This window comes from Pseudopodoces humilis, chromosome 10 (genome assembly GCF_049639895.1).
Source record: "Pseudopodoces humilis isolate 2021_Gansu_Grassland_sample_001 chromosome 10, ASM4963989v1, whole genome shotgun sequence".
Classification (NCBI taxonomy): domain Eukaryota; kingdom Metazoa; phylum Chordata; class Aves; order Passeriformes; family Paridae; genus Pseudopodoces; species Pseudopodoces humilis.
Genome location: NC_142209.1, coordinates 1,182,373 through 1,206,728, shown reverse-complemented (window position 1 = coordinate 1,206,728; position 24,356 = coordinate 1,182,373). Strand labels below are relative to the sequence as shown.

Below are 24,356 nucleotides of genomic sequence, written 5' to 3'. Positions count from 1 at the left end.
ATTCGCAAAGCCTTATTTTGAGTGTGCTTATGAAAACTGAAGACCTAGAATAAATAAGACTCAAGACTACTAAACACTCAAATTTGAAAAGTGATTTATCTCTTTGTTCACTTACAGCATGGAATAGGATTTAAATAATTTTGGACCTCCACTGGAGAGATGAAATTAAAAGCCTTCTCTTAAATTTAGTTTAGGATGGAAACCATAAATCTGATTGTAATGGAGCATGCAAATATAACTGTTTCTTTTGGTTATTGCGGTATTCAAGCTGCTTTTCTCATGGCAGTCCCTGTAGGAATGCACCACTGAGGAAGCTGTTTCAGGCCTGCTCCAACTGATGTTTTTCCATTATTATTGCAGACTACAGAAGAACATTGCAGCTATTCCAGAGTAGCACAGAATGCCACCTAGGTCTAGGAGGAAGCAAAATTAATTTCTGACAGAAATCTGAACTGTTGGAACTCCGTAGTAGATGTTATTGTGTGAATGCTTGTCTTACTCAGGTGTTGAAAAATGTATATTCACCTGGAATGTTTTTACAGACAACAGAAATAAGTGAAACAAGCCAGCCTGAAGCTGTGAGTCCATCTTCAGTAGATGCAAATGAAGCTTCCTCCAGCATAGTCCCAAGCACTGAAAACACTTCCAGTTCACCTACCTCAGAGATACCTCCGGTCTCACAGCCCGAGTAAGCTCTTGCCATTTTGTTGTTTTGGTCTTTGAGAGAATATCATTTACTCTGCTCTTGTTAAAATGTTTAGTAGGGATAAGATGGGATTGCTCCCCACAATTGTTTTGCTGGTTTATGGTGTGAGTGCTCGTGGAGTGTGCCACCATTTCCTCAGTGTGTAGATAAAGAGTTGTGCACTTGCATGAGGTGGAATACTATTGCCATGAGCAGTTTCTAAGATGCTGCTTTGGAAAAAAGCCAATGTGCTTAGATAATCTGTATTATAAAAGCCCTCAGGGTTTTACCATTAGGATTTCTGCCCTTTACAAATGTGCTTTCACATCTGTGTCAACAAGCATTGAGGCTGAAAGCACTGGCCTCTGCTTTCAGTTAAGGAAGAACTCTGCAGAATTTTATCTTGGGACTTAAAAGCAGTGAGTCTCAAGTTCTGAGAATAAGAGACTTTTGACAAAATAGCCAATTCTCATATAAATGCAGTCAAGGCAGTTTAGTTCTAGTGCTTAGTAGTGTATTGTAGAGCTGCCTGTGCTGCAGGCAGCTTTCTGGAGTCCGTGTACTTTGCGTTGTTTCCCTTTTCTTGTGGCATGTTGTGCTACCAAACGTGAACTGGAGGATGGAAATTCATGTGTGCATCTTCCAGGGATTTTCACAAAGTCCTGCTGGGCTTTTTGGTGTGTGCTAAGGGAAGTAATCTTATTCTGACTGCTGAAAAAGATGAAGTATTTTGTTAGATAAAAATTGAACACACTGAAAACAAAGTAGACTTGTCTTTGGTGGTTTTGGTTTTTAAAGAGCTCAGTTTATCTGCTTTACCAAATTCTGTTTCTTTACCATAGAAAATACATGGAAATTTTGTTTGCTGGCTGATGTTGCCTGGTCTGCCAAGGCTTAAACACATTTTGATGCTTCATCGGTGTCTTTAATTGGAAGCCTCCCAAAGTTTGCAGTTTTTCTAAGGCAAAACTGGAATGTAGCTTCAGCCTGTTCTTTTTATAGCTCTTTTTGACTACTCCACTGATTTATTTGTGTAATGTGTTGTAAGCTCTACTGTTGTCAGGTCCTAGAAAGAGACAGGATGTTATTTTCTTTGAAGCATTCAGCTTGGTGTCTGGTAATTGTTGGAAATTGTCTGGCTGTCACAGCTGGGGAATACAGGAGGGGTGAACTCCAAAGACTTGAGCTGTGAAACAAATGAAAATAGAAACTCGGTTTGGAGCACCTGATGGACGAGTTCATGCTGGGCAGTGGTGTTGGGACACCAATGCCTTTTACAGGAAGAAAGGGCAGACCTGGTGTAGCAGAGAAGCATGTTTATCCATGATTTCAAACTGCACTTGAGCTCTCAGCACTCATAGGTGGTCTCTTATTGAACAGATTAATATCCAAACCAGCTGTGCTTTTCTGTTAGCTCCATACTAAAACAAGAGCTTTGAAAAGACACAGTTGCATTTGTTATCTTCAGACATTTTTTACCTTTTTGCTGGTTTAGATGCTGATTCCTGGCAGTGTAACAAAGCCCAGCTCTCTCAGGTGTTACTGGTCTAATATTTCAGCAGGGCCTCTTAGTCCAAATATTTTGAAAGGAATTTTTTTCCCAAACAAGTTTTACTGTGTACTGATTCCTTTTTTAGAACAGCACTGAATGTAACTTCTCTACCTAAGTCTAATCTGAGGAAAAATTACTGAAAAATATATAATCTGAGCTCTTTCTGTCTGGAAGTAAGGAACCTGCTGTGCAAAGTGAGCTTAATAATGCATTTTAAAAATCAGGGCGAATTAAGGCACCCAAAGGAGAGGGAACCCTACAGCTTTTAGATTTACCTTCTGCAAAAATAAGTTACTTGAGGCCAGTCAGCTACACCCTGAGAGCAAGGAATTTTTAAATTTGTTCTTGTCCCATATTTTATTCAGTTGATAATTATTCATACTGTCACCTACCCACTGAAATGGAGATTATGTGGAGCTTTTCAGTTTTGTGTAGTGGTCAGCCTTATTTAGTCAGAGTTGCATGCAGAGCCAAACTCTGCATCTCAGATGGAGGCATTTTGGGGCATACAGGGTAAATATTCCCTGTGTATATCTAATAAATTCTAGTATTCGTGATGTTTGTTAGATTGTTACATAGCAAAAAGTCTTGGAATACCTCTTGAGTTTTTTGTTTTATACCACAGGAATTTTATCATATGAAAGGTACTAAAATTGTCTCCCTGGGTTGGTTGCAGCTGCTTCTGTCAGTAATTGTAGCAGTCAGAGAACCAGAAAGATCCCCTTTTAAGTTGCTGACATGCTTTTGTGTTTTGGCAGCTCTGTCATGATATTGGATTAACCTAGATTGCTGCTTTCTTTAAAGAAAGCTTATGTGGAAATTTAGAAGGCAGAGTAAAGCTTTTCCTTAGATCTGGCTGTAGCCTGGATCAGCATGAAAGTCATCCCCGTGCTGGAGAGGAGAGGACAGTCAGAAGTTAACACTTGAAAATTACTCTTTGTCCCTCTTGGTCTCCCTACCCTTTCCATCGTTCCTGAGGAGCAGGTGGGAGGCTTTCAGTTTGGTTTGTGCCTCAGGATTTGTCTGATGAGCTGTGCTCAGCCTTTCTGCAGAGAGGAGGTGAAGCAGTGGGCAGATGAGCTGGTTTGGGCTGCTGGGTTACCTGATTTTTATTACACCAGCAAAAAAGAAATAAGTTAGTAGAAAGGAAGTCTGGCTGGCTCTACTTTTCTCCCCCCTATTCTCCTCTAGTTTTAGCCAAGTTCTTTTCTGACTGTTCCTCTTGACTTGGGAACATGAGGAGCTTTTAGTGAGGGAACTCAGTCTCACGTTTGTTGAGAGGGAAAAGAAAATTGCTGGCAGCCAGGTAACTATGGAGAAGTTGTTAGTTTGTAGTGATGCTGAGAAGAATTATATCCATTGGAGTGTTTGGTAAGATGTTAGATGAGAGTTCTGGGAGATGAGAAGCCTCTGTTTTGAGTTCCTTTCTGGGAGAAAGGGTCTGGAAAAGGAAATTCTGTCCTTTCATGGATATAGCTGAGAATACAGTTCCACAAGTATAGCATGCTTCATTCTTCTTAATTATTTCTGTGAGACTGTTGCTTTATTAAAACATTCAGATACCTTTGTGGTTGATTGTCAGGGCTCCTTGTATTATCAGAAGGCTAAAAAAGCATGTTGTTTGTTTCCCTTCAGTGCAATAGAGAATTCCCGTGCTGATATCCCTGTAGTCAGCTCTAGTGAAGCTGAGCAGTCAGAACCTGACTGTGATATTGGTGGGACACTTGAGGCTGACCCTCAGAGTGAGCCTTCCTCTTTTGTCAGTCCACCAGAGAGGTGAGTATCCAAGCAGTGTGTGTGTGTCTGAATACTTTAAATGGAGTTGTTCTTTTCTGTGCTGGCTTTGCAACAAACAATTGCATGTGCTTGCTTTTCTACAAACTTGTGTGTGTGTAATATTGCATGTGGCTGACCATGTTTTAGATCCTAATACTCTTTAAACTTTCAGCCTTGCAGGCCAGCATATAGAGAACATATCATCTTCACATGGCAAGGGAAAGAAGACAAAATCTGAGTTTGAGTCCAAAGTTTCAGCAGCTGAAAAGGGGGCAGATGAGCAAAAATCTGCTCTTAATGCTTCAGAGAACTTAAAAAGGGAGGTAAGCAGTGCTGATATCCCCTCAGTACACACAGGGAATGCCCTCTGTTTGGTTATTACCACTGGTAAAATATGTGGTGTGCTTTTATTCTGTCCCAGAAGTATCACTTGGCCCTTGTTACAGTGGGATGTGTAGCTGGCCAGGCCTTCTGTGCTTAACTGTATGACTTTTCATGCTCTGGTTGTGAGGTACTTCCTAAAACTTGTGGTTTTTTTTTAATAAGACTCTTTTTAAAATCAGAATGACCAAGGGCATGGCAGTACCATTTTTTTGCTGGTTTAATCATATTTAAATGATTTTTAATAATATTTAAACTGTCACTTGGCAACTGCCTTTAAAATTTTGTCTATAAAATAACCTCTGCATTTGAAATGTCTACCAGAAAATGTTCAGTCATCTCGTGGTGTGCTGAAAATGTTTGTACAAAGGAGAAGTGAAGACTTGAAAAGGAATAATGTACAATTTAGTTGGTGGGGTTTTTGCTTTGTCAGGCAAGCCCAAAACATTATTTCTGAAATACTTAAAAATAGTTCCTTTAATGTTTAATCATTCTGTTGTTCTTGAGATGTTCAGAAATTCCAGGGAACCTCTGGAATTCTGTCATGACAAGCATTTATGTTTAAAGATTTTTTGCTACAGGGAAACCTTTCTTCATTAGGAAGAGGAAAAGCAAAAATTGGTAAGAAAATGCAGGTGTTGGAGAAGAAGGCTTACATTTTATTTAAAATGTATTTAATTTTAGCCACAAAAATTGCCAGTATTTCAGTGAAATAGTCTGGAATTCTGAGAGAAAATCATCACATGTCTTTTCTGGCTTATGATCTTGCTTACATTGGCTCTAAGTTGTTAACATGGGTGCAAATGATGTGTCTGCCCTTGACTTGATCAGAGCATGCTTTGTTTTTTCAAGTTCATCTTTGTTTTCATTGTTGGTCCTGAAAAATATTCACAATCAGTGGTTCTTTCTTTTGCAGAAAGACTTTAAGAAGACAGGAGAAATCGACCCTACATCAGTAATAACTCCCAAGGACCCTGGAGACATTCCAACATTTGATGAATGGAAGAAGAAAGTCATGGAAGTGGAGAAAGAAAAGAGTAAGTTCAGGATTCAGTAGTTTGGTCTAAAGACTGACCACTGACATCTCAAACTAGAGCTGAATAGCGAGACTGTCTCAATTTGGAATGCAGCCTGGAACTTCATTTTTCTGCTAGAACTGCGTAATTAATAGCCTTCATTATATAAGAGCATTGAGCAGAAGTTCCCTGACAGTGCAAATACTGCTTGTCTGTGTGGTTTGTTATAGTAGCAATATTTTCTTGTTCCTAGGTCAGTCAATGCACCCTTCTGCTGTTGGTGGGCAGCATGCCACTAAAAAGGTCCAGAAAAACAGGAATAACTATGCCTCTGTAGAGTGTGGTGCCAAAATTTTGGCAGCAAATCCAGAGGCAAAGGTAAGCATTTTTTAATTATTAGTGTATATTATTTTAGTGTACTGTTATGCAACAAGTAGCACAAAGTACACTTCAATCTGAACTCTGGTTTGTCAAGTTATTATTCTGTGTTTGGATTTTTTGGGATTTGGATTTATAAAAATAAGCCATAAATAGTGATCAGCAGTTTTTTTTAAGAGGGATTGCTATAGAACTTGGTGTCTTTTTAAGTGAATTCAGAAAATGGGAGCAGAGTGTACATCCTACAGAAACTGAACAGAGTTACACTGAAGTGCTCACTGCAGCAAATAATCCAGGGGTGCCCCAGAGTATGGCATACTGTGTCCTGGATAATTGTCTTGCTCAGAGTATTGTGAAACTTGATATCAGTCTACAAACCTAACTTCAAACTTATTGTTTAAAAGAGGAGAAAAATCCTTGATGCTGTTGGGATCTACCATGCAATTTAAAATACTGATTTTTTTCTTTCTACAGAGCACTTCAGCTATTTTGATGGAAAACATGGACCTTTATATGCTCAATCCTTGCAGTACTAAAATCTGGTAGGTTCCTGAGGTTCACATTTGTGGCAGGAGTGATTACAGTTTTCCATTAATGTGGGACTGACTCAACCTTGGTGTGTTGCTCCTTGGAATGGGTGTGTGAGGAGCTGGCAGAGTTATCACAAGATGGCTCATTATATCTTCCATAGAAATCTAGCTCTGGTATTGAGAAGTAATATTAAGGTGATATTTTTATTTATCTTAATTTGTGTAAGTTGTATAATTATCTTAGGGCAGATAAAGCACTTGAGCATTCAAATAAAGATTCTTGTTTTCTTTCCCTGACTGTCAAATAATTGTAGGAGAAGTGAGCAGAATTTACCATACATTGACTGGCACTTCAGGTGTGATTTAAATTATGTTTGCTATCCTTAGTTTTTAGTTCTGTGATTATCTGATGCCTTTGAGTACAAGATGGATGAAGGTCTTTGTAGCTGCAGGTGCTACATGGTTATTAAAGCAAATGCTCAGAAAAACACCACCAGTGATTCATTCTTATGGTACAGCATTTTTGCAGAGTCCTCCTTTTGCCCAGTGAAGGATGTGATAATGAGGTGAAGGGCTGAAGATTTTAACTGCAGAAGGAAAAGTCTTTTCTTAAAAAAATATTCACTTTTTGTCTTTAAGGTTTGTTGTTGAGCTCTGTGAACCAGTGCAAGTAAAGCAGTTTGACATTGCAAATCATGAATTATTCTCTTCCACTCCTAAAGACTTCCTGGTGTCAATTAGTGACAGGTATGTTGCCTAAACTCATCCTTCTGAATGAAAAAATGAAATAATTACTAGATGACTTTATGAGCATGATCTGTGTATGCTTGTTATTATGCATAGTGCAATGTAATGTGAAGTCACATGGTTTTTCTTCGTGTGTATTGTCAGTTGCCGGCAGATTTTTTTTTTTCCTTTGCCACCTTAAAAAATTAAAAGGAAAAATTTGTTGAGGAGCAGCATTTATACAGTAGGTGGGTAGTGGATGGCAGAATATAAAATTCCTTAATAAAATGCTACTGAGGTTGTGGGCTTTCCTCTACCTTGTCATTCAGACCATTTTCACATGGTCTGAGCTGTCTTCAATGCTGAACTCTGTCCAAAACCCCACAAATGATTCAGAAAGAAAAAAAAGAGTAGTGCACCATTGAGAAAATGGAAGGGGGTGAGACTGCTACAGGTTGGCCAGATGGCTGCTTAGGGGGTGGCTTTAGGGTGATTTAGGCAGTGCTGTGCCCCCACTGCTTTCTGGAGTGAGCAGATAATTCTGGTTTGTGAGTGAGCAGACATTCAAAGGGCATCAGAAAAACTCCCTTTCTCCTTGGATGCCTAAAGCAGGTAAGGCTAGACCTGGAACATTTGTTCTGTTGTGCAGTGCTCACTTTGCTTTGCAGGTTTCTACTGCCTGCTTGCAGTAACACAGCCTGTCAGGTGTTGTGTTCTTCCCTGTTCATCTGGGGGGGTGGATCACTGCAGACTGGCTGAATTTCAGTGGTTGGAGAAGTCTGGGTTTTTGTTCATTGGTGTTATTGTGTGAAGGTTTTGGGTTGGGAGCATTGCTGCAGATAGAAAGAACAAAATGTATTTCTGTTCTGGAAAGGCATTAGGAGAAACTTAGGTAAATACCTGTAAACAGTGAGTTCCTGCATTTCATTACCTGACTACATGGTTTCCTTTCTAGGTATCCAACAAACAAATGGATTAAATTAGGGACTTTCCATGCCAGAGATGAGAGGAATGTCCAGAGCTTTCCTCTGGATGAGCAGATGTATGCAAAATACGTTAAGGTAACTCAATACTGCAAAAGCATCCGTGCTTCTCAGGGAAGGAAGGGTTTGCTAGGTTTTCTCTGTATAACAGCATCCCAAGAAATGTGTTATCAAAGCCTGCCTTACCATTAATTGCCCCTGGTTAATTAGTGGCCCCAGCTGGGCTTGTCTGGGTATTAAATCCTTGTCACAGTAGTGACCTTATTACCTTGCTCACTTTGATAATTGGGAGGCTCTTGGGAAGCCCCTTGGGTCCAAGTACATATTTAGCTGATCCCTGATTTAAGGAAAATCTAGACAAAGTTCTGTTCTGTTTGATGTTACCAACTGTCCCCCTGAAAGTAAGATCAGAAGAATCTCAACCTATTTTGTTTCTTGGCTGTACCTGCTTTACATATATATACATATATCTAGATACATATGTATATATACACACACTGCACACTCTGTCTCAGAGCACAGATCAGAATATGCCTATTTCTTGACATTTTTGTACCATGTTGTGCTGTACACTTTAGTGGATCTGAAAGTGTAAGTGGTTGCATCTTGGTTCTCATTAATAGACTCCAAGTGCAGTTTTGCAGTTACTCAATCATAACTCTGACTCAGACAAATTATTTATGCTCACTGCTGCTGGAGCATTGCCACGATACCTCCACCTTCACAATAGTTTGCATTAAGCTATCTTTACTCAGGAGACTCAAAGGTAATAAAACTCCATAAATAATTAATGTGGTACTCGAATTTGGATAAAAGCTTCTATGAAAATATTGGGTTGTAGTGAGGGTTTAAATTCAAATAAAATACAGATCTTTTAGGTCCTCTTCAGTGATGTGTTATCTTCCAATTACGGTATTGCCAAAATAAAATAAAAAATTAGTTTATGCTCCTTAATTGTGCTTTGTGCTTTTATGAAGAAGTAGCTATGAATGATAATTGTCTAACTTCTTTACCCAGAAATTCTGTGTGAGTCACAGAATAGAGATTTCATTAATTTTTAATTCTGTTTTCTGGCTGAATTAATGCCTTAAGGTAGCTGCCATTGTCACTGAAGTTGCAGAATTCCTGTAGATGCTGCAGCACTTAATCCCTTGGTGGATACAGTGCTCTGCCTTGAATAATACAGCATGGTAAAATTTCCAAAGGTTTGTTCTTGTAACATTTTCACTTCATAGTGCAAAAAGTAAGCAAGTTCTAAGTATGTCTGGTCTAAAGATTGAGTCTAAAATATTTTCAAAAGTTTATTTTTTTGGAAGTGGCTTACTGAACTTGTATCAAAAACAATGGGATTTTGTGTGAGAGTACTTTTGTGGGATTGTCTTGGTCTCACAGATGATTCCAGTCCTTCAGTGATAGTGTCTCCATAGTGATTTAATAAATGCTTGCAAATTAATTCAGATTAAATAAATACCAGTGTGTAGTCAAGGTTGCACTAGAAATACACAGATGTCTGAAGCTCCCAAGTCTGTCATCTGCTGCTGGATTTCTTGCAGTTTTGCTTCTGTAAATTGAAGTATTTTAAACTGAGTTGAAGCAGCAGCAGTACTTACAGAGTGCATGCTACGTGGATTTGTTTTTCCTTTGGAGTCACTTTCTGTAGTCTGTGTTCTTTGAGGGGAAGAAAATACACTTAGTACATTTAACACACTTCAGTATTCTATCTGCAGTCATGCTGCCCTGAAAAATTGAATAACTTCAATTGCTTAATAAAACACTTGTTGCATGTTACCTTCAATCTGCAAGGTACAAGGGCTAAATGAAATCTTGCTACCCAAGGCAGATGAAGTTGTATTACAACTTAATCCTTCCCAGCTTGTCATCTGAGGCATTTATAGTACTGAATTCAACCCAGCAGGACTCTGTAGTTGCCTGTGGCATGTGTTCAGCCTTTGTACTGACATCTACTTTTGTTTTTTTTTTCTCTCCTTTCCTCTCTCTTGCTTCAGATGTTCATCAAGTACATAAAGGTTAGCAACCTCTTCTTTTGGAGTGATGGATGCATGGGGCTGGGGGTGTTCTCTGCTGCGGCTCCGCTCTTTAATGCATGGCAAGAATAAATCTCTGGGCTTTTCCTGCTCTGGGCAATCTGCAACTCCCTGGAGTAAACAAAACTTGTAATTTCAAAGATTGAATGTTTATGTGAAGTGAATTTTTGGCTCTGTGGGTCTTGGGAGTTTTATTTTAAATACTTTTTATTCTTTAGGTGGAGTTGATATCACACTTTGGATCAGAACATTTTTGTCCTTTAAGTCTTATAAGGTAATACTTTGTGTTTTGCTTAGTCCTTCCACCTCCTTGCAGTGAGGATTAATCTGTTTTTAGAGTAGTTGGGAAAAAATTGCAGTTTTCAATTGCAGTTACTTGTAAGTATTATGGATCAAAATAGTTGCCTGACCTGCCTGCTCTGTAGTGTCTTTCACATCTGTTTAAAGAAGCGTTGAATCTTTTTATGTGCTCCTCCAGTATGTAAGGAATAGTTTATATCTGCAGGGGGAGGGGAGGAGGAAGCAGGAGCCTTGAGCAGCTTTAGAGCAGGACATGAACATTTCAAGGCTGACCAAGCAAAACAGGGAACAAGTGGTGAACTAAAAAGGACAGATGTGGTGAGTGCTTTTTGGAAGCTGCTGTGTTGCTTGGCACCACAGTTGCATGCAGTCTGTAATGCTTGCAATAGTTGAGTAGAAACACCTGTGAATTTGTAATTCAAAGACCCATCAGCCTCTGTACTGCTCCTAAAGAACAGCTTTTGAACCCAGGAGGTCTCTAGAACCACGTTTTCAGTTCACAAGACTGCTTTAAATTGGGTTGATTTAATTTTGGCAGAAGAGGTCAAAGAGAATGTGGTATGCAAAGTGAGGTAGTTCTGAATAGATATTCCTAAATCAAGTCAAAGGTGAAACTGAAGAGGAGGTGTCAGAGCTCATGAAAGCCAAAGACAAGGAAGTCTAGGTGTGAGTTTAAAAGGAAGAAAAGACTCTTTGGAATTAGAATGAGAAACAGGATCTTGTTTCTGTCCTCTGTACACACAACTTAGAGAAAATAAGCATCCCTGCTGCTTGATTTTTCTTAACTGACTGCAACTACTGTATCTAATTTTCTTGTTACATAAAGGTAATACTGCTTATCAGTTATGTCGCATAATTCCTAATACTGGGTTTTTACTTTAAAACTTTGATCACAGAGTATTTGGTACTAGCATGGTTGAAGAGTATGAAGAAATAGCTGATTCTCAGTATCAGTCTGAACGACAAGAACTGTTTGATGAGGATTATGGTAAGCAAATGTTTTTGTGCATTTTTAGCCTTTCAGACAGCTCTTGTGCTGGTCTTGGTGGCTCATCACTTCCTGCATAGGTTTGAAATACTGAAATATTTGACTGTTAAATTTACTTGTTGACAGTGTTTCAGCATTTCTGGGCTTTTCCAACAATCCTTTGAAGCTGTAAACAATGTGTTTAATGTAGCTATGTAGAGGGTTGCTTTAAAATGATCATCATAAGTCTCTGCTTCACTTGGTAGAATAGAAAGTTTCCTCATGTGCTGACTGTGGGAAAGGATTGCTAAAATAAAGCAGCTCACACAAAACAGTTCTAATCTTAGTGTCCATTTCAGGTTGTAATATCTGACCTCAAGCTTTCTCTAGTTTTATTTCCACACTGTCAAGTTGACATCATTGAATGATATTAAATCTTGAGGTTTATATTCTTTGCCCATGACAGATTAAATTTTAATAGTCACGAGTTGCTCTTCTTTATACATAGATTATCTATTGGATTATAACACAGGGGAAGAAAAATCTTCAAAAAATCTTCTTGGTTCTGCTACAAGTGAGTATGATTTATTAGAAAAATTATTCCTGTGCTTAAAACAAGATATTCTAATTGAAGGTGGAATGATGTTTTGTCATGCAACATCTACAGCTTTCATATTCTGCTGAAGCATTTTGTGATTCTTCTTTAGTTTCATAGGAACAATTAAAAATTTGGAGTTGGAGGCTTGTTCTTAGTGTTTTAAAAATGAATTTTCAGTTGGTAAGAATATCTGTTTTATGGAAACTTGTTTTCTGTACTTAAGGATTCTGAGTACTGAAAATCATGTAAATGTTGCATAGGGCCATAAATGGCCAGTACTAAAGTATTGTAGAACCTTAATCATTTGGAAGTTGGAAATCTGTGTTTAATTAAAATGCTTTACTTATTGGAGGCACTATAAAGATTTACTTTGTACAACTTCAAGGGGGAGAGAAGGATGGAAAATACTGTTTCTGAGAAGGCTTTATGTAAATACTGTGATACGTGTTCCTCATAAGGGCTGTGGGGTTTTTTTCAGAGAACTGTAGGCTCTTGACCATCTCCTCTCACTTTTCCCACTGGAAAATCTCTGTGTGTAGGGTTTGTTTGGCTGAGAATCCTTGAATATCCAGTTTTAATTGTATTCTTCACTGCTGAATTATTCAGGATAGTGTCATGTCCACACACTATTTCCTAAGGAGCTCTTGCACTTCCTTCTGTCCCAGCTAATGAAGATTTGTTATTCTAGTGTAGATTTGCACACAATTAATGCTGTTTGGAGTCAGGCTTTGCTTTCATCCTGTGGTGGATCAGAGCTACAGAAATCTTTTATACTTTTTCCTAGAACATTGTTGTCTCCTAAGAATAAGGTCATGGCTAGGAGTATTCACAGCTTAGAACAGTTTTCAGAAGGGAAACAGATAGTGGAAAAGGCAATTTATTTCTAAATATGTGTTTCTCACAGATGAGACAAAGCAATAAATTCTTCCCTGACACTGCTTATCTCTTATTTGTGACTTCTAAACTTTGTCTTCAAACTATCTTGGTGATGCATATTCACATGATCCATCTGCAAGGGCAGTATTACAAGTTTATATTCACTGTCTGAAAACTGCAGTGACTTTCCATTTAATTTTTTAGACTGCTGAAGCTAAGATTAAAAGATTTGAAACACCTGTTGCTGATGGTGCTCAGCTGTCTCTCTAATGCACTGAAACATTGCAGTGAGCAGTACTGAGTTGTGGCTGGTGGGTTTTGTTACTCAGACCTTTCCTCTCTGTCAGGGTGGTCAGTGGGCCCCTTTTGGAAAGAGTAGAGTTTGTGGGTATTGTTTTTTTGGTGGGGTTTAATTATATGCACATAGACAAATGTGACAGGTTTCCATTTTGCATCTTAAATGTAGAGTGAGAAAGAGGGTCCTCTGAGGGAGGAGATGGAGGCTTCTCAGACATTTAATCTCATAAGAAGCATTCTGCAGTCTTGCAGGAGTCTGAACCTTTGAGGGTGGCTGACTGTTCTCTCTCCTGCCATTCTCCTGCATTGTAAAGCTTCTATACCAACTCTGTCTCCTCCCTCATTTTCTCATTTTTTTGTAAGAAACCATCCATAGCTCAGGTCTAGCATCTTTTGACTGTTGTGACTTGTTGCATTATACAAACCCAGATAAATTAACATAAATCAGGAATGCAGCTTCTGACATGTTCTGGAGGAAAGGCAGGACCAAAGTTTTGAACACAACTTCCTGGGGGCCAAGGAATTTGTAATTGATCCTAAAATGCCTCTCTAACGTGATGACCTTGGCCATGTGACATACACTGCCGTATGTTGGTGGGTGTGGGGGAGAAATGGGCAGAATCAAGCCAACTTCTGTGTGTTTACAACATAGTTCTCTTTATCTGTTCCTCATCTTTTAAATAAACCTGGCAATTCTGTTTGTTGTCAATATCAAGGCCAAAGAGTAGCTGTATTTAATATCTGAGCTGATGTAGAGCAGGCCCTCTTGGCATTTACTTGTGTAAATTCAGAGGGGAGAGGAACTGTTCTACTTAACAGGTCCTTAAAATAAATATATGTGTGTGCCAGATCTGTGGATGTTATGGTACAGGTTTTCAAGCTTATACACTTAACCTTGAAAGGAAGCAGCTGCCTCTAGTGTTACAGAATGACCAGTCCTTACCCTGTGATTGATTTCAAGCAAGTATTGGAAAATAGCAAATTGCTCAGTGCTGCTGATCTCTGGGCCCTCTGAGAGTGCCCTTGTTGAGTAGTTGTTGTCTCTTTTAGATGCTATCCTGAGCATGGTGAACATTGCTGCTAATATGCTTGGAGCCAAAACTGAAGAGTCATCTGAAACTGAAGGTACTGTAGTTTCTTGAGATTTAAAATCATTCTGGAAAGTTTGCATTTCTTAAGTTGTTTTCTTATTTTGGTGAGGAGTTGGATGGTCTGTGATGGATTAAATGACTTTTTTCACCTTTTGTGGCACATCTGAGTAGTGTCATAGAACGTAGTGACTGTGAAAAGTGGAGCAAAGATGCTGAATTTGCTGAGAAAAAAACCCATACAAAGATGGCACATACGCTTATTCAGCTTTATTTGGAGCTCTTTACTCTCTGTTACCCAGCTGAAGTTTTAAAGTCCTATCTTGCTGCTTCTTTCTGAGTATTTTGAGACTGTCCACAACATCATACTCATAAACTGTCAGTAACATTTCGTTCACATAACTTTGGATGATACCTGCAATTAATTTGGTAGCAAAGTTAATCATAAAAAAACCCACCAGTAATAAACGCAGACCTCAGAATTTGTTGAAAACAAAGATGGTTCTTGAATTTCCACATTCACCTTTTCCTCCTTCCCGCAGCTGGGAACAAAAGCCTGTCTGAAAATGTCACTGCCACTCCTGCAACTTCAACAGCTGCACCAAGACTGCCTGAACCAACACCTGTTCCTTCACCAGAGTAAGTGATTGCTCTTGGGGCTTTTGTGATGTGCTCCAAGCAGAGACAAACATGTGCCAGTCTGCAGTCCTTGGTAGTAGAACACTCAGGTGTGGCATGCAGACTTAAACAAGGGAAAAAGCAAGTATTTGGTAAAATCTGTAGTGTGGTAATGGCACTAACCAGAAAAATGTAGAGTTTTAGTTACTGTCTATTCTAGCTATTTCTATTATGATGTGTTTTGTTTTGACACAGAAACTGGCTTAATATTGGTCCAGGTTTTGTGGTCTCCTGCAAGGGAGACTAATTAGGAATGTAAATTGTCTTGCTGAAACTTCAGTTAAATGATATTGTCAAAATTCTGGTTTAGAAGCTTACACTTTGGTAGACTTCCCTTAATGAAAACACATATGCAAATGTACAGAGTGAGCTCAAGATAGATTCTGTTGGTTTTAGTTAATTACAATTGCTGATAATTAGGCTGCTTAAGGCCAAGACCCTACCTCTTAATGTTAAGTCATGACTTGTGCTGTATTTAGCAGCTTTATGGTTTTCTATCGCTCTTGCTGCGAGACTGAGGAAGGTCAGTGGGAATGTCGTGATTCTTGCATTTGAGGATTGCATCAGAGTTAGATGGCTTGCTGTGTAAAAAAGGAGATTTGAACTGGTGAATGTTTTTAGGGGTGAGGGAAGGGGCAATATCTAATTGAAAAGGTTTGCTGTTTAAGAGACGGATTGAAATAATTTGTTTGCCTATTTGAACTGAAAATCACCAGAGAAAATACTATCTTTTCAGAATTTCTGTCTCAAAACTGGCCTTTGGTCACTGGACTAAGCTCTGCTAATTTTCTGAAAGACTATTTTTTTCACAGTCTTCTAGAGCAGGGATGTGAAACTGTTGAACTAACACCTTGTCTTTAACTCTGTTGTAGACTTGTTACTACAGATATTCCACAGGTAGAGAAAGAGCAATTAATGGTGGATTTGACTAAAGAAAGCCCAATTGTTCAGCTAGTGCAAGAGTATGAAGAAGATACAAGCCAGTCCACAGTAACTTTGCTGTCCAGTGATGAGCAGGAGGAGGAAGCAGCAGCATGGTTTGAACTGGAGACAGAGAAGTACTGCTGTGACATGGCAGCGGTGTGCTGCATTTCCACCTTCTCAGAATACCTGTTCAAGTGGTGCTCAGTTGCAGCAGCGGTGCATCGGCAGCGCAGTAAAACTGGAGCTGAGGAGAGGCCACCCTTCGCTGTGGATGTGCAGCAGCCACAGCCAGCTCTGACAGAATCTGCCCAGACAGCAGCAGAGGAGCCTCTGCCTGAACAACTGGACAGCAGAGCTGAGAAACCCCCGGGGCCTGTTGTTGCTGTTGACTTCAGTGCAGTCCATGAGGAGATCAGTAATGAGACCACGGAGTCCATTGAGCTGGAGCCAAGCCATCCTCAAACTGTCTCTCAGTCCCTCCTCCTAGAGGTTACTTCTGAGGTGAAGCCATCCCCCACAGCAGACATGGTGTTGGAGCCTCCAAAAGAAGACTCAGGCCAGGTAGCAGCAAGGGTGACTCCCCAGGTGGATGTCCCAGAGTTCAGCACTGAAGTGGAAAAGGCAGAGAGCTCTGTTGTGGAAGAAAGCCCCGAGACCAGCGTGGCCACTGAGGTAAAGGAGACGAGCACAAGAGACACTGTTGTTACTCCAGTGATTGCAAAGCCTACAGAGACCGTTCTGCAGCCTGAAAGCACCGTGGACATGGTGGCCAGCGATGCTGTGGAGGGAAAGGAGAGCACTCAAGAAGTGCAGAAAGCTGTTGTGCCTCCTGTCGAGTCTCCCGTAGCTGCAGAGTCCAAGGAGGACGAGCAGGCAGCAGAGGAAGCTTTGATGGCGATTCCGGTCTCGGGGGGCCCGCAGAGAACAGCCACGGATTTCTACGCCGAGCTGCAGAACTCCACAGAGCTGGGCTATGCCAACGGGAACCTTGTCCATGGATCCAATCAGAAGGAATCCGTCTTCATGCGCCTCAACAACCGCATCAAGGCCCTGGAAGTGAACATGTCTCTCAGCAGCCGCTACTTGGAAGAGCTCAGTCAGAGGTGAGGCTGAGGAGGGTTGGTAAGAGTCCAGCTGTGAAGTCCAGGGGAAGCTGGGCAGAGGGTAAATCACAGCTTAAAGATAGGGTAAATCACAGCTTAAAGATTTAGGGAAAGCTGAGGAAAGGCCCAAGCCTAGGCAGCAGTTTTGAGTTGCCCTGTGTGAGACAGGGCTTCTTTGCTCTTTGTATTTCAACTAAAATCCTGTTTGCTTTATTTTGAGGAATATTGCTGTGGATTTTTTAGAAGGATAAAGTGTTGTCAGAATGTCACCACTAATCCTGTCCATAATTCTTTCTACAAAAGGGCACATCCTTCTGTAAGTGTTTAACTGAATGTCACAGACCTACAATGCCTTTTTTATTAAATTGTTTCCACTTAAAATACCCTGTTACCTGTAGTAACTCTGGTTGAATAAGTCACTGTGGAGAGGGAATCAGGAGTTTCCTGTCAAGGATGTCTCTGTATTAGTGTTTGTCTGTATTGTTCCTTAGCTACAGGAGAGTGGGGAAATGTACCCATTTCAGAATTGGTTCCAAGGAAGGGGCTCACAGTTATATTTTACAGTCCAGAGTGAATTCAGCAAATTGGCACTAAGCTTGAAGCTGTTGATATAGATTTGACCATGACCTTGGGAGGAAAAAAAACCCCAACAAAAGGCACATCTGTTTTATTTGTGGAACTTTTAAAACAGGTACCACTTGATGTTTAAATAAAGGTCTTTGAACAAAGAGGAGGTTTTTGCTGGCATAGTCATGTTTTCTGAAGACAAGTCTAAGCTGAGGAGTTTTGTGCACTAATATTTCAGCCTTAAACACTTTCTGTTTTAGGTACCGAAAACAAATGGAAGAAATGCAGAAGGCTTTCAATAAAACAATAATAAAACTTCAGAACACCTCAAGAATAGCAGAAGAGCAGGTATGATTTGTGTGGAGTACTGTGATGTTTTCCTAGTTAGAAAGGTTTACTTTTAATGATTAGCTGCACAGAGGTACAGAAATCCTCTTTCAGCTAAGCTGTATATCTGCCTTTTGAAAGCAACCATTCCATGCTTCCCTATTTTTCTTCATAATTAGATTTTTAGACATGTTCTCAGCTGTTTCAGAATAAAGCCATTTTTAGCTCAGTTTCCTGATTTTGTACTTGGAAAAAAAGATCAGTTTTCAGCTGGTAATGGCTAAAACTCTTCAATGTCTTTGTCAATGAAAAAAGTTATCCAGGTCAGTTCCACCCCTTGTTTCTTGGTTGTAACTGCACTCAAAACACTTTTTTTAACTTGGTTCATTTTTCCTATCTGATTGAAAGTATCAATAGACAGTTTCCCTGCTGCTGAAGAGACTGAGCCTATGGAAAGGCAGAGGGGTACAGTAATGGCTTAGGCCAAGTGTGCATTTAAAAATGTGCTGCATGTAACAAAAACTTTACTTCATTCTTTAAAATGTGGATTTTCTCTGCTCTGCCCTCCTGGCTTTCCTGAGCAGCTGTGAAATAGAGCAGTAACTGCTGTGCTAAACAATCACTAAAGCATCTGTGCATGTGGCATAGCAGACTTGATCTCAAAGTGCCTAAAAGTTTCTGAAGTGCAGTCCTGGGCCTGGAGTTTCTTCATCTGTGAGCAGTGAAGAAAATGGCAACTTTCATGTGTTGCCTTTTCTGGGTTGGCTTTGGGGTTTGTTGTTTTTTTTTTTTTTTTGGAAGAGTATCAGTGCTGGTCAGTCTGAGGTTAGTCCCCCTGGTGTTCTGCTCACCTTCTTTAATTTCTCATAGGATGAAGTCCTGTCAGGGCTCTTCCCAGGAGCAGTTGTTAGCTGGGAAGGAGCTGTTCTGGCTGGTCTGGGCTCCTGTCCTTGATTACATCAGCCTGAGACTGGAGCTGTGCCTGGGCAGCTGTGTGTGTGTTCTCTGGCCTCCTGCCAGTGACTGTGTGGAGCTGCCTGCTCCCTCTGCCCGTGGTGAGGACAGCACAAGTGTCTCTAATGAAATGCCCTTGGCATAATGTTAGGAAATGTTAGTTGACAAATAAATTACGTGAACGCTGTGTTGAAAACAACACCGGATAGGCCGTGTGGCTGCTGAGTGCCTTGCTGTGTCAGACAGAACACTAATTCTGTAGCCATGAGGGCATGTGACAGTGGGAACCTGGCCACTGACAGCATGTCCATGACTCTGTTCACCACAGGATCAGCGTCAGACAGAGGCAATCCAGCAGTTACAAGCACAGCTCACCAACATGACCCAGCTGGCTTCCAATCTGTCAGCGACCGTGGCAGAACTGAAACGTGAGGTAATGGCAATTCAGAGTGATCACATCTCTATTTGAAGAGACCAGAGTCTTCAAATGAAGTTTTAAATTGTCTGTAGTGTTGCTTTCAGCCTACTTTATTTGAAACTTCTAGCTGCAAATTTGAGTAACACAAGCTGGCTTTTGCACAGCAAAATTGGTCGTAGTTACTGCAGTCCCACTTGCCCCCAGGATTGTAGTCCGAGCCAAGGCACTCTTCTCCTTCCCCCACTGGCTCTTGTCATCTTTTGAGAGATTAGGGAAATCTTGGCAACAATATTAGGAACATTTTCTCTCAAATGTTTATGTTCTGCCTGCCTGGCATTTGAAGCAGTGCCATAAACACGATCTTTTATATTTTGTGCATATTGCCAAGGACCTCCCTTTGGCGAGACTCCTCCTTTGATGCCTGACTGGCTAAGCTCCTGTTTCTGAGTGCTGTGGTCAGTGAAACCACATGGAATCAAGTGATTATAATGGCATTTTGTGAAGTACTGTAGTGTCAACTGACAAAAAGCACAGTTTAGATTTACAGTATTGCATCCATGTCAGCTGTGAGCCAGAGAAGTTCCTTTCTGAGCATGGCTTCTTATGGGAAGTGTATTGCTTTCAGGGAGCTTTGGATGCTCTTTGCAGGGGCTGGCAGCTTTTGTAGTTATGCTGATATTGGAGATTCTTGTCCTGTTAGCAGCTACTGGGATTCACCCTTTGCTCCTCAAATCTGCACAGCCAATAGACAGCATCAAACCTCTGAAAAGTTACTCAAATACAAACAGATGTTGAGTGAAATTAAAGAAAAGCAAGTTGAGACCGTAGCATTTGTCTTTTAGAGCTTAAAACATAAAGAATGGCATTATCATGGGATTGTTTTGTCCTCAACAGTTGTCTCAAATCCCTGCAGGTTTCTGATCGCCAGACTTACCTGGTGATTTCTCTGCTTCTCTGCCTCATTCTGGGCTTGGTGCTTTTTGTGCAGCGATGCAGGAGCCCTTCCCAGTTCTGTGAAGATTACCTCTCAAAAATTCCCAAAAGCAATCACTACCCTAGCCCCAAAAGGTAATGTATTTCTATTTGAAATTTAATTGTTCTTGCAGTTTTTATTGTTTATATTATATTCTTGCTGGTACTGGCACATCTGCTTTGATTCTGAGTTTTCTTTCTGCACACTCAGAATTGCTAGCAAAGTCTCCTAGGAGCATTTTGGGGCTTCTGCACTTGAAAAACAAGCCTTGATAACTTGTAGCAAACACAGCACTGTGTCTGTTAGCCAGGCTTTCTTGGGCACCTCAGCCAACAGTTCTGTCTTTCTGCCAAGAATGATTTTTAATGAGAAATGTACTTGACAAAATCCTGAGAAAAATGTGCTAAAAAACCTTTCTGGAATTTCCTAGGTGTTTCTCTTCCTATGATGATATGAATTTGAAAAGAAGAACTTCCCTTCCACTGGTCAGATCCCAGTCTTTTCAGCTAGCTGGTAAAGAAGGTATTATTGATATCATACATGTGGTCTGTGGTGTTGCTCTTAGTGCTGCACAGTGTGTGTGTGGTTAATGTATGTGTTCTGTAAGATAAGCTGGTTTGTGAACAAGTTCCTAGATACTCACAGAACTGTGCTGGATTATGCCAAGACCTTAAATGCAACTTTTGCTACAGATATATTCTGCTGTGCAGATGGTTTTTTGGGGTTAGGAGCACTCAGTGCAGGCACTCAGATCTGCAGAACTGTGAAGCTTGCAGAAAGTAGCTTTTTTTTTTTCTCTTGGAAATGCCAGACGTGGGAAGTCTGAGTGTCCTACTTCTCTGAAGTCCCGATAGCCTATGTTTGAAACTTGGCAGGTATTTAGGATTCAAATTTAGCAACTTGAGTAAGAAAACTTAGACCGTTTATCTTGGCTTGGGTATGAGGAATGATCTGATCTTTGCAGTATTCGTCGCAGATTTGGGACAACTGAATTTTGATTTCTTAGGCCATGAGTGTCATGCAGAAGCAAGTGTTGCAGGTCACAGGAGCTACCAAGCATGCTGCTGACACAGCTCTTCTGGGTGCAGCAAACTTGCCTCCCAGATTTTTGTTCTGTGACTAAAACTCCACTAAAACTCTTGAGTTGGCAGTGTGATGCCATGAACACTAGCTAAGACCTAAACTATTTTTTTTTCCTCAAATTCTCCCTGCTGGTCTCACATCAGTGTGAACATCTGACATCTGTGCTGTCAGGGGCAGGCTGCACATGAAACACTCTTACACTGGGAGCAGTTTGTTTTCCTAGACTTCAACACTCACTGACTCCTCATTTTCCCTGTTTGTTGCACCTCTCCCATGGCCCTAACTGTGAGAAAGGCAGAGGTTTTGAAGTGTGTGTCACTGACAGCTGCCATGACAGCACAGGGGAATTTCTCGGTGTGCTGACTTCACTTCCAGTATTTGTGTTGTGCCTCCCTTAATTAACTTAATTAACAAGGGGAGAGAGGAGAATAGTGCCTGCTCAGTGGAATATTTTGTCATGCTGCTGTTTAGTTGGGACTGTGTTGCTCTGAGCTGGCAGTGTCAGCACTGTTGAGTGTCTGTTCTGTGTCTTACAGTGGATCCAGAGGATCTGTACATTGTGGAGCCCCTGAAGTTTTCCCCAGAGAAGAAGGTACCACCTCACCCTGTGGGGAGGGAGCTGTTGGGGCTGAGGTGTTTGTGCTGGCGGGTGCTGCACATCTCAGAACCTCACCAATTCTTTCTTTTCACTTTTACTTTCAGAAAAAGCGTTGCAAGTACAAAAGTGAAAAACCAGAGACTATTAAGCCGACAACAGAGGCCCTGCACCCGATAGCCAACGGGGAGATCAAAGGAAGGAAGCCCTTCACGAACCAGAGGGACTTCTCTAACATTGGGGAGGTTTATCACTCTTCCTACAAGGGCCCTCCCTCCGAAGGGAGCTCCGAGACGTCGTCGCAGTCGGACGAGTCCTATTTCTGCGGCATCTCAGCGTGCACGAGTCTGTGCAACGGGCAGACCCAAAAGACAAAAACTGAGAAGAGAGCTATAAAACGAAGGCGGTCGAAAGTTTCAGACCAAGGGAAGCTCATAAAAACTCTAATACAGACTAAGTCGGGGTCGATGCCAAGTCTGCATGACATAATCAAAGGAAACAAAGATATAACAGTGGGAACACTCGGTGTCACGACAGTCTCTGGACACATCTAAACCTAGCTGAACTTCTCAAACAGGAGAGTGTTTGTTCGTTTGAGAACAGTCTGTGGTATTCTGTGGGAGGATAGTGGGAGACGAAGAGCTCAACTCATTGGAAAGTATTCAGAAATTTGGTTTCTGCCTTTTTAAATAGATGGGATTGTGTCAATCTTGGCTATAAGCTGCAGCTTTACAAGGCTGATAATTTCCTATGAGAACAGCTTTGGGGGGGGAGGGAGGGCAGGGTTCATTTTATAAAGGTTTTTATTCACAGTTCCTGGGGCAGAGATTTTTTGAAACCCAGTTTGTTGGGTGGAATAGGGATAAAAGCCTAATCCTCTTCCTTTAGCTTTGTTCCTATTTCTTGCACCTTCCCATATTTATGTGCCTTTTGTCTATTTATAATGCCACTGGAAGAGGGGAGATACAATTGTTTGTCATTTGATTTATTTTGTAATTTCTCTAGCTTTTTTTGAAGATGCAACACTACAGTGCTGTAAAGGGACATGTGTTGGCCTTCAGCTGGACTCAGTAATGTGGACTGGATACTGTAAAAATACCAAGAGATGGACTTGCCTGACTAGGTTCTTGTTTTGCAAACTCTGTTGAGGAAAATCTCTCACCAGGGATGGCAATTGTGTTTACCTGCACCTTCAGTCACAATCGGAGCTTACTCTGATGTGCAGAATCGGTGACGGTGGCTCTTCAGGATTTCCTGTTGGTGGTGGAATCTGAGGCTGAGGAATGCATTTGTCACCTGAATGGCCTGCTGCAGCTCTCTGGAGGAGGTGGATGAGGAGTGCTCACTGCTGTTGTGCTGAAGAATGTGAGGCTGCATTCTCTGAGCCTGCTCTGGGCGTGTTGAGTTTGGCAAGGCTGGGAGTCTCAGCCTTCAGGCTGGTTCACAGCAGATGTTTCCATAATGTTTGCTTTTGTATTGGCTAACAAATGTGCAGTGGTGGTATGGCTGGTATTTCATACTCAAGTGTTTTTTATTTTGACTGTGACTGTATATTTGGATACTATAGGATGTGTGGTTGCTGAACTGTTGAGTGTGGTTCTGAGTGAGTGGAACCAAATGTTATTCCTTTTGACAGGTGTTACAGGTTCACGTTGTACAAAATAAGTTAACTTATTGAGCACTTTTAGTGGTACCCTTTCTAACAGATCTAATGCCTTTCCTGGGTATTGTATGTAATGTGACTTATTTAAAGCCTTTGGTTTTTTGCTGCTTTCTTGTTAGTTTATGAGTACTTTAAAGTGATACACTTTCAGAGTTGATCTGCACAATTAGCCAGTCAGAGCACATGAACCATGAGACATGTTGAACATGAATTTGGAAGGATGTCAAACCTGGATGAAGAAAATTCATACCACCAGAGTGCAGCATCCAACATTGTGGAGCAAGAGTATGTAACTACAGAGCTGTAGTGCCATTAGAAACTGTGAATTTCCAAATAAATCTGAACACTTTGTCTTTCATTTACTGGCATTTTCTTTCCTTTGAAAATGAAACTTGTGGCTTACATTCTTTGTGAAGGACTAGTCTTGAAATTTCAGTCCAGGACTAGGACTTGGGATCCTTTGGGCTGTGTAGTAAGGACTTCATAAACTTGTCAGCCTAAATGTGTTTTTCTATTTAAATAAAGAAAAATGTGGGGGAGTGGATTCTGAGGGTTGAGTGGTGCTTTGTCCATAAGGGCAGGAACTGTGGAACTTTGGGAGAGGTTTCCAGCAGGTCAGCTCACACCTTGCCCTCGGACATCCCTGCCTGTGGTGGCTTTTGGTGAGAAGAGCTCCATGAAGTGACCTCTTGCTACTCAGAGCTAAGGCTTGGGAAGGATACAAAAGGCCCTGAAAGGAAAGTTCAGAGAATCGCTCAAAACTGGAGTTTTCTCCTTGAAGTTTGCCCCTTACTGCTCCCTCCCCCCCTGACTTAATTCTGTTAAAGCCCAGCAGGACTGTGTGCAGCCAAATTCCAAATTCCCAGGCTGGCC

At 40.9% G+C, this 24,356-nt stretch overlaps 1 protein-coding gene across 5 annotated transcripts in view; it reads left to right on the top strand.

Annotated features, from left to right (window-relative positions):
- SUCO (SUN domain containing ossification factor) overlaps nucleotides 1-23,841 on the top strand; it is a 38,097-nt gene extending 14,256 nt beyond the window's left edge. Inside the window, exons 4-24 of one of the 5 annotated variants that reach the window (XM_088060400.1) lie at nucleotides 543-688; nucleotides 3,873-4,013; nucleotides 4,186-4,336; nucleotides 5,311-5,431; nucleotides 5,664-5,788; nucleotides 6,263-6,330; nucleotides 6,958-7,065; nucleotides 8,000-8,105; nucleotides 10,034-10,054; nucleotides 10,291-10,346; nucleotides 11,269-11,360; nucleotides 11,848-11,913; nucleotides 14,161-14,235; nucleotides 14,741-14,837; nucleotides 15,749-16,903; nucleotides 17,731-17,818; nucleotides 19,080-19,184; nucleotides 20,083-20,237; nucleotides 20,573-20,655; nucleotides 21,762-21,817; nucleotides 21,928-23,841. In XM_088060400.1, coding sequence (XP_087916526.1) covers nucleotides 543-688; nucleotides 3,873-4,013; nucleotides 4,186-4,336; nucleotides 5,311-5,431; nucleotides 5,664-5,788; nucleotides 6,263-6,330; nucleotides 6,958-7,065; nucleotides 8,000-8,105; nucleotides 10,034-10,054; nucleotides 10,291-10,346; nucleotides 11,269-11,360; nucleotides 11,848-11,913; nucleotides 14,161-14,235; nucleotides 14,741-14,837; nucleotides 15,749-16,903; nucleotides 17,731-17,818; nucleotides 19,080-19,184; nucleotides 20,083-20,237; nucleotides 20,573-20,655; nucleotides 21,762-21,817; nucleotides 21,928-22,374 — 3,462 coding nt within the window. In that variant the 3' untranslated portion in view covers nucleotides 22,375-23,841. Of the gene's footprint in view, nucleotides 1-542; nucleotides 689-3,872; nucleotides 4,014-4,185; nucleotides 4,337-5,310; nucleotides 5,432-5,663; nucleotides 5,789-6,262; nucleotides 6,331-6,957; nucleotides 7,066-7,999; nucleotides 8,106-10,033; nucleotides 10,055-10,290; nucleotides 10,347-11,268; nucleotides 11,361-11,847; nucleotides 11,914-14,160; nucleotides 14,236-14,740; nucleotides 14,838-15,748; nucleotides 16,904-17,730; nucleotides 17,819-19,079; nucleotides 19,185-20,082; nucleotides 20,238-20,572; nucleotides 20,665-21,761; nucleotides 21,818-21,927 lie in introns of all 5 variants that reach the window. The other 4 variants (XM_014257596.2, XM_088060401.1, XM_014257598.2 and 1 more) reach the window with 4 other exon arrangements.
- The last annotated feature ends 515 nt before the right edge of the window (nucleotides 23,842-24,356 follow it).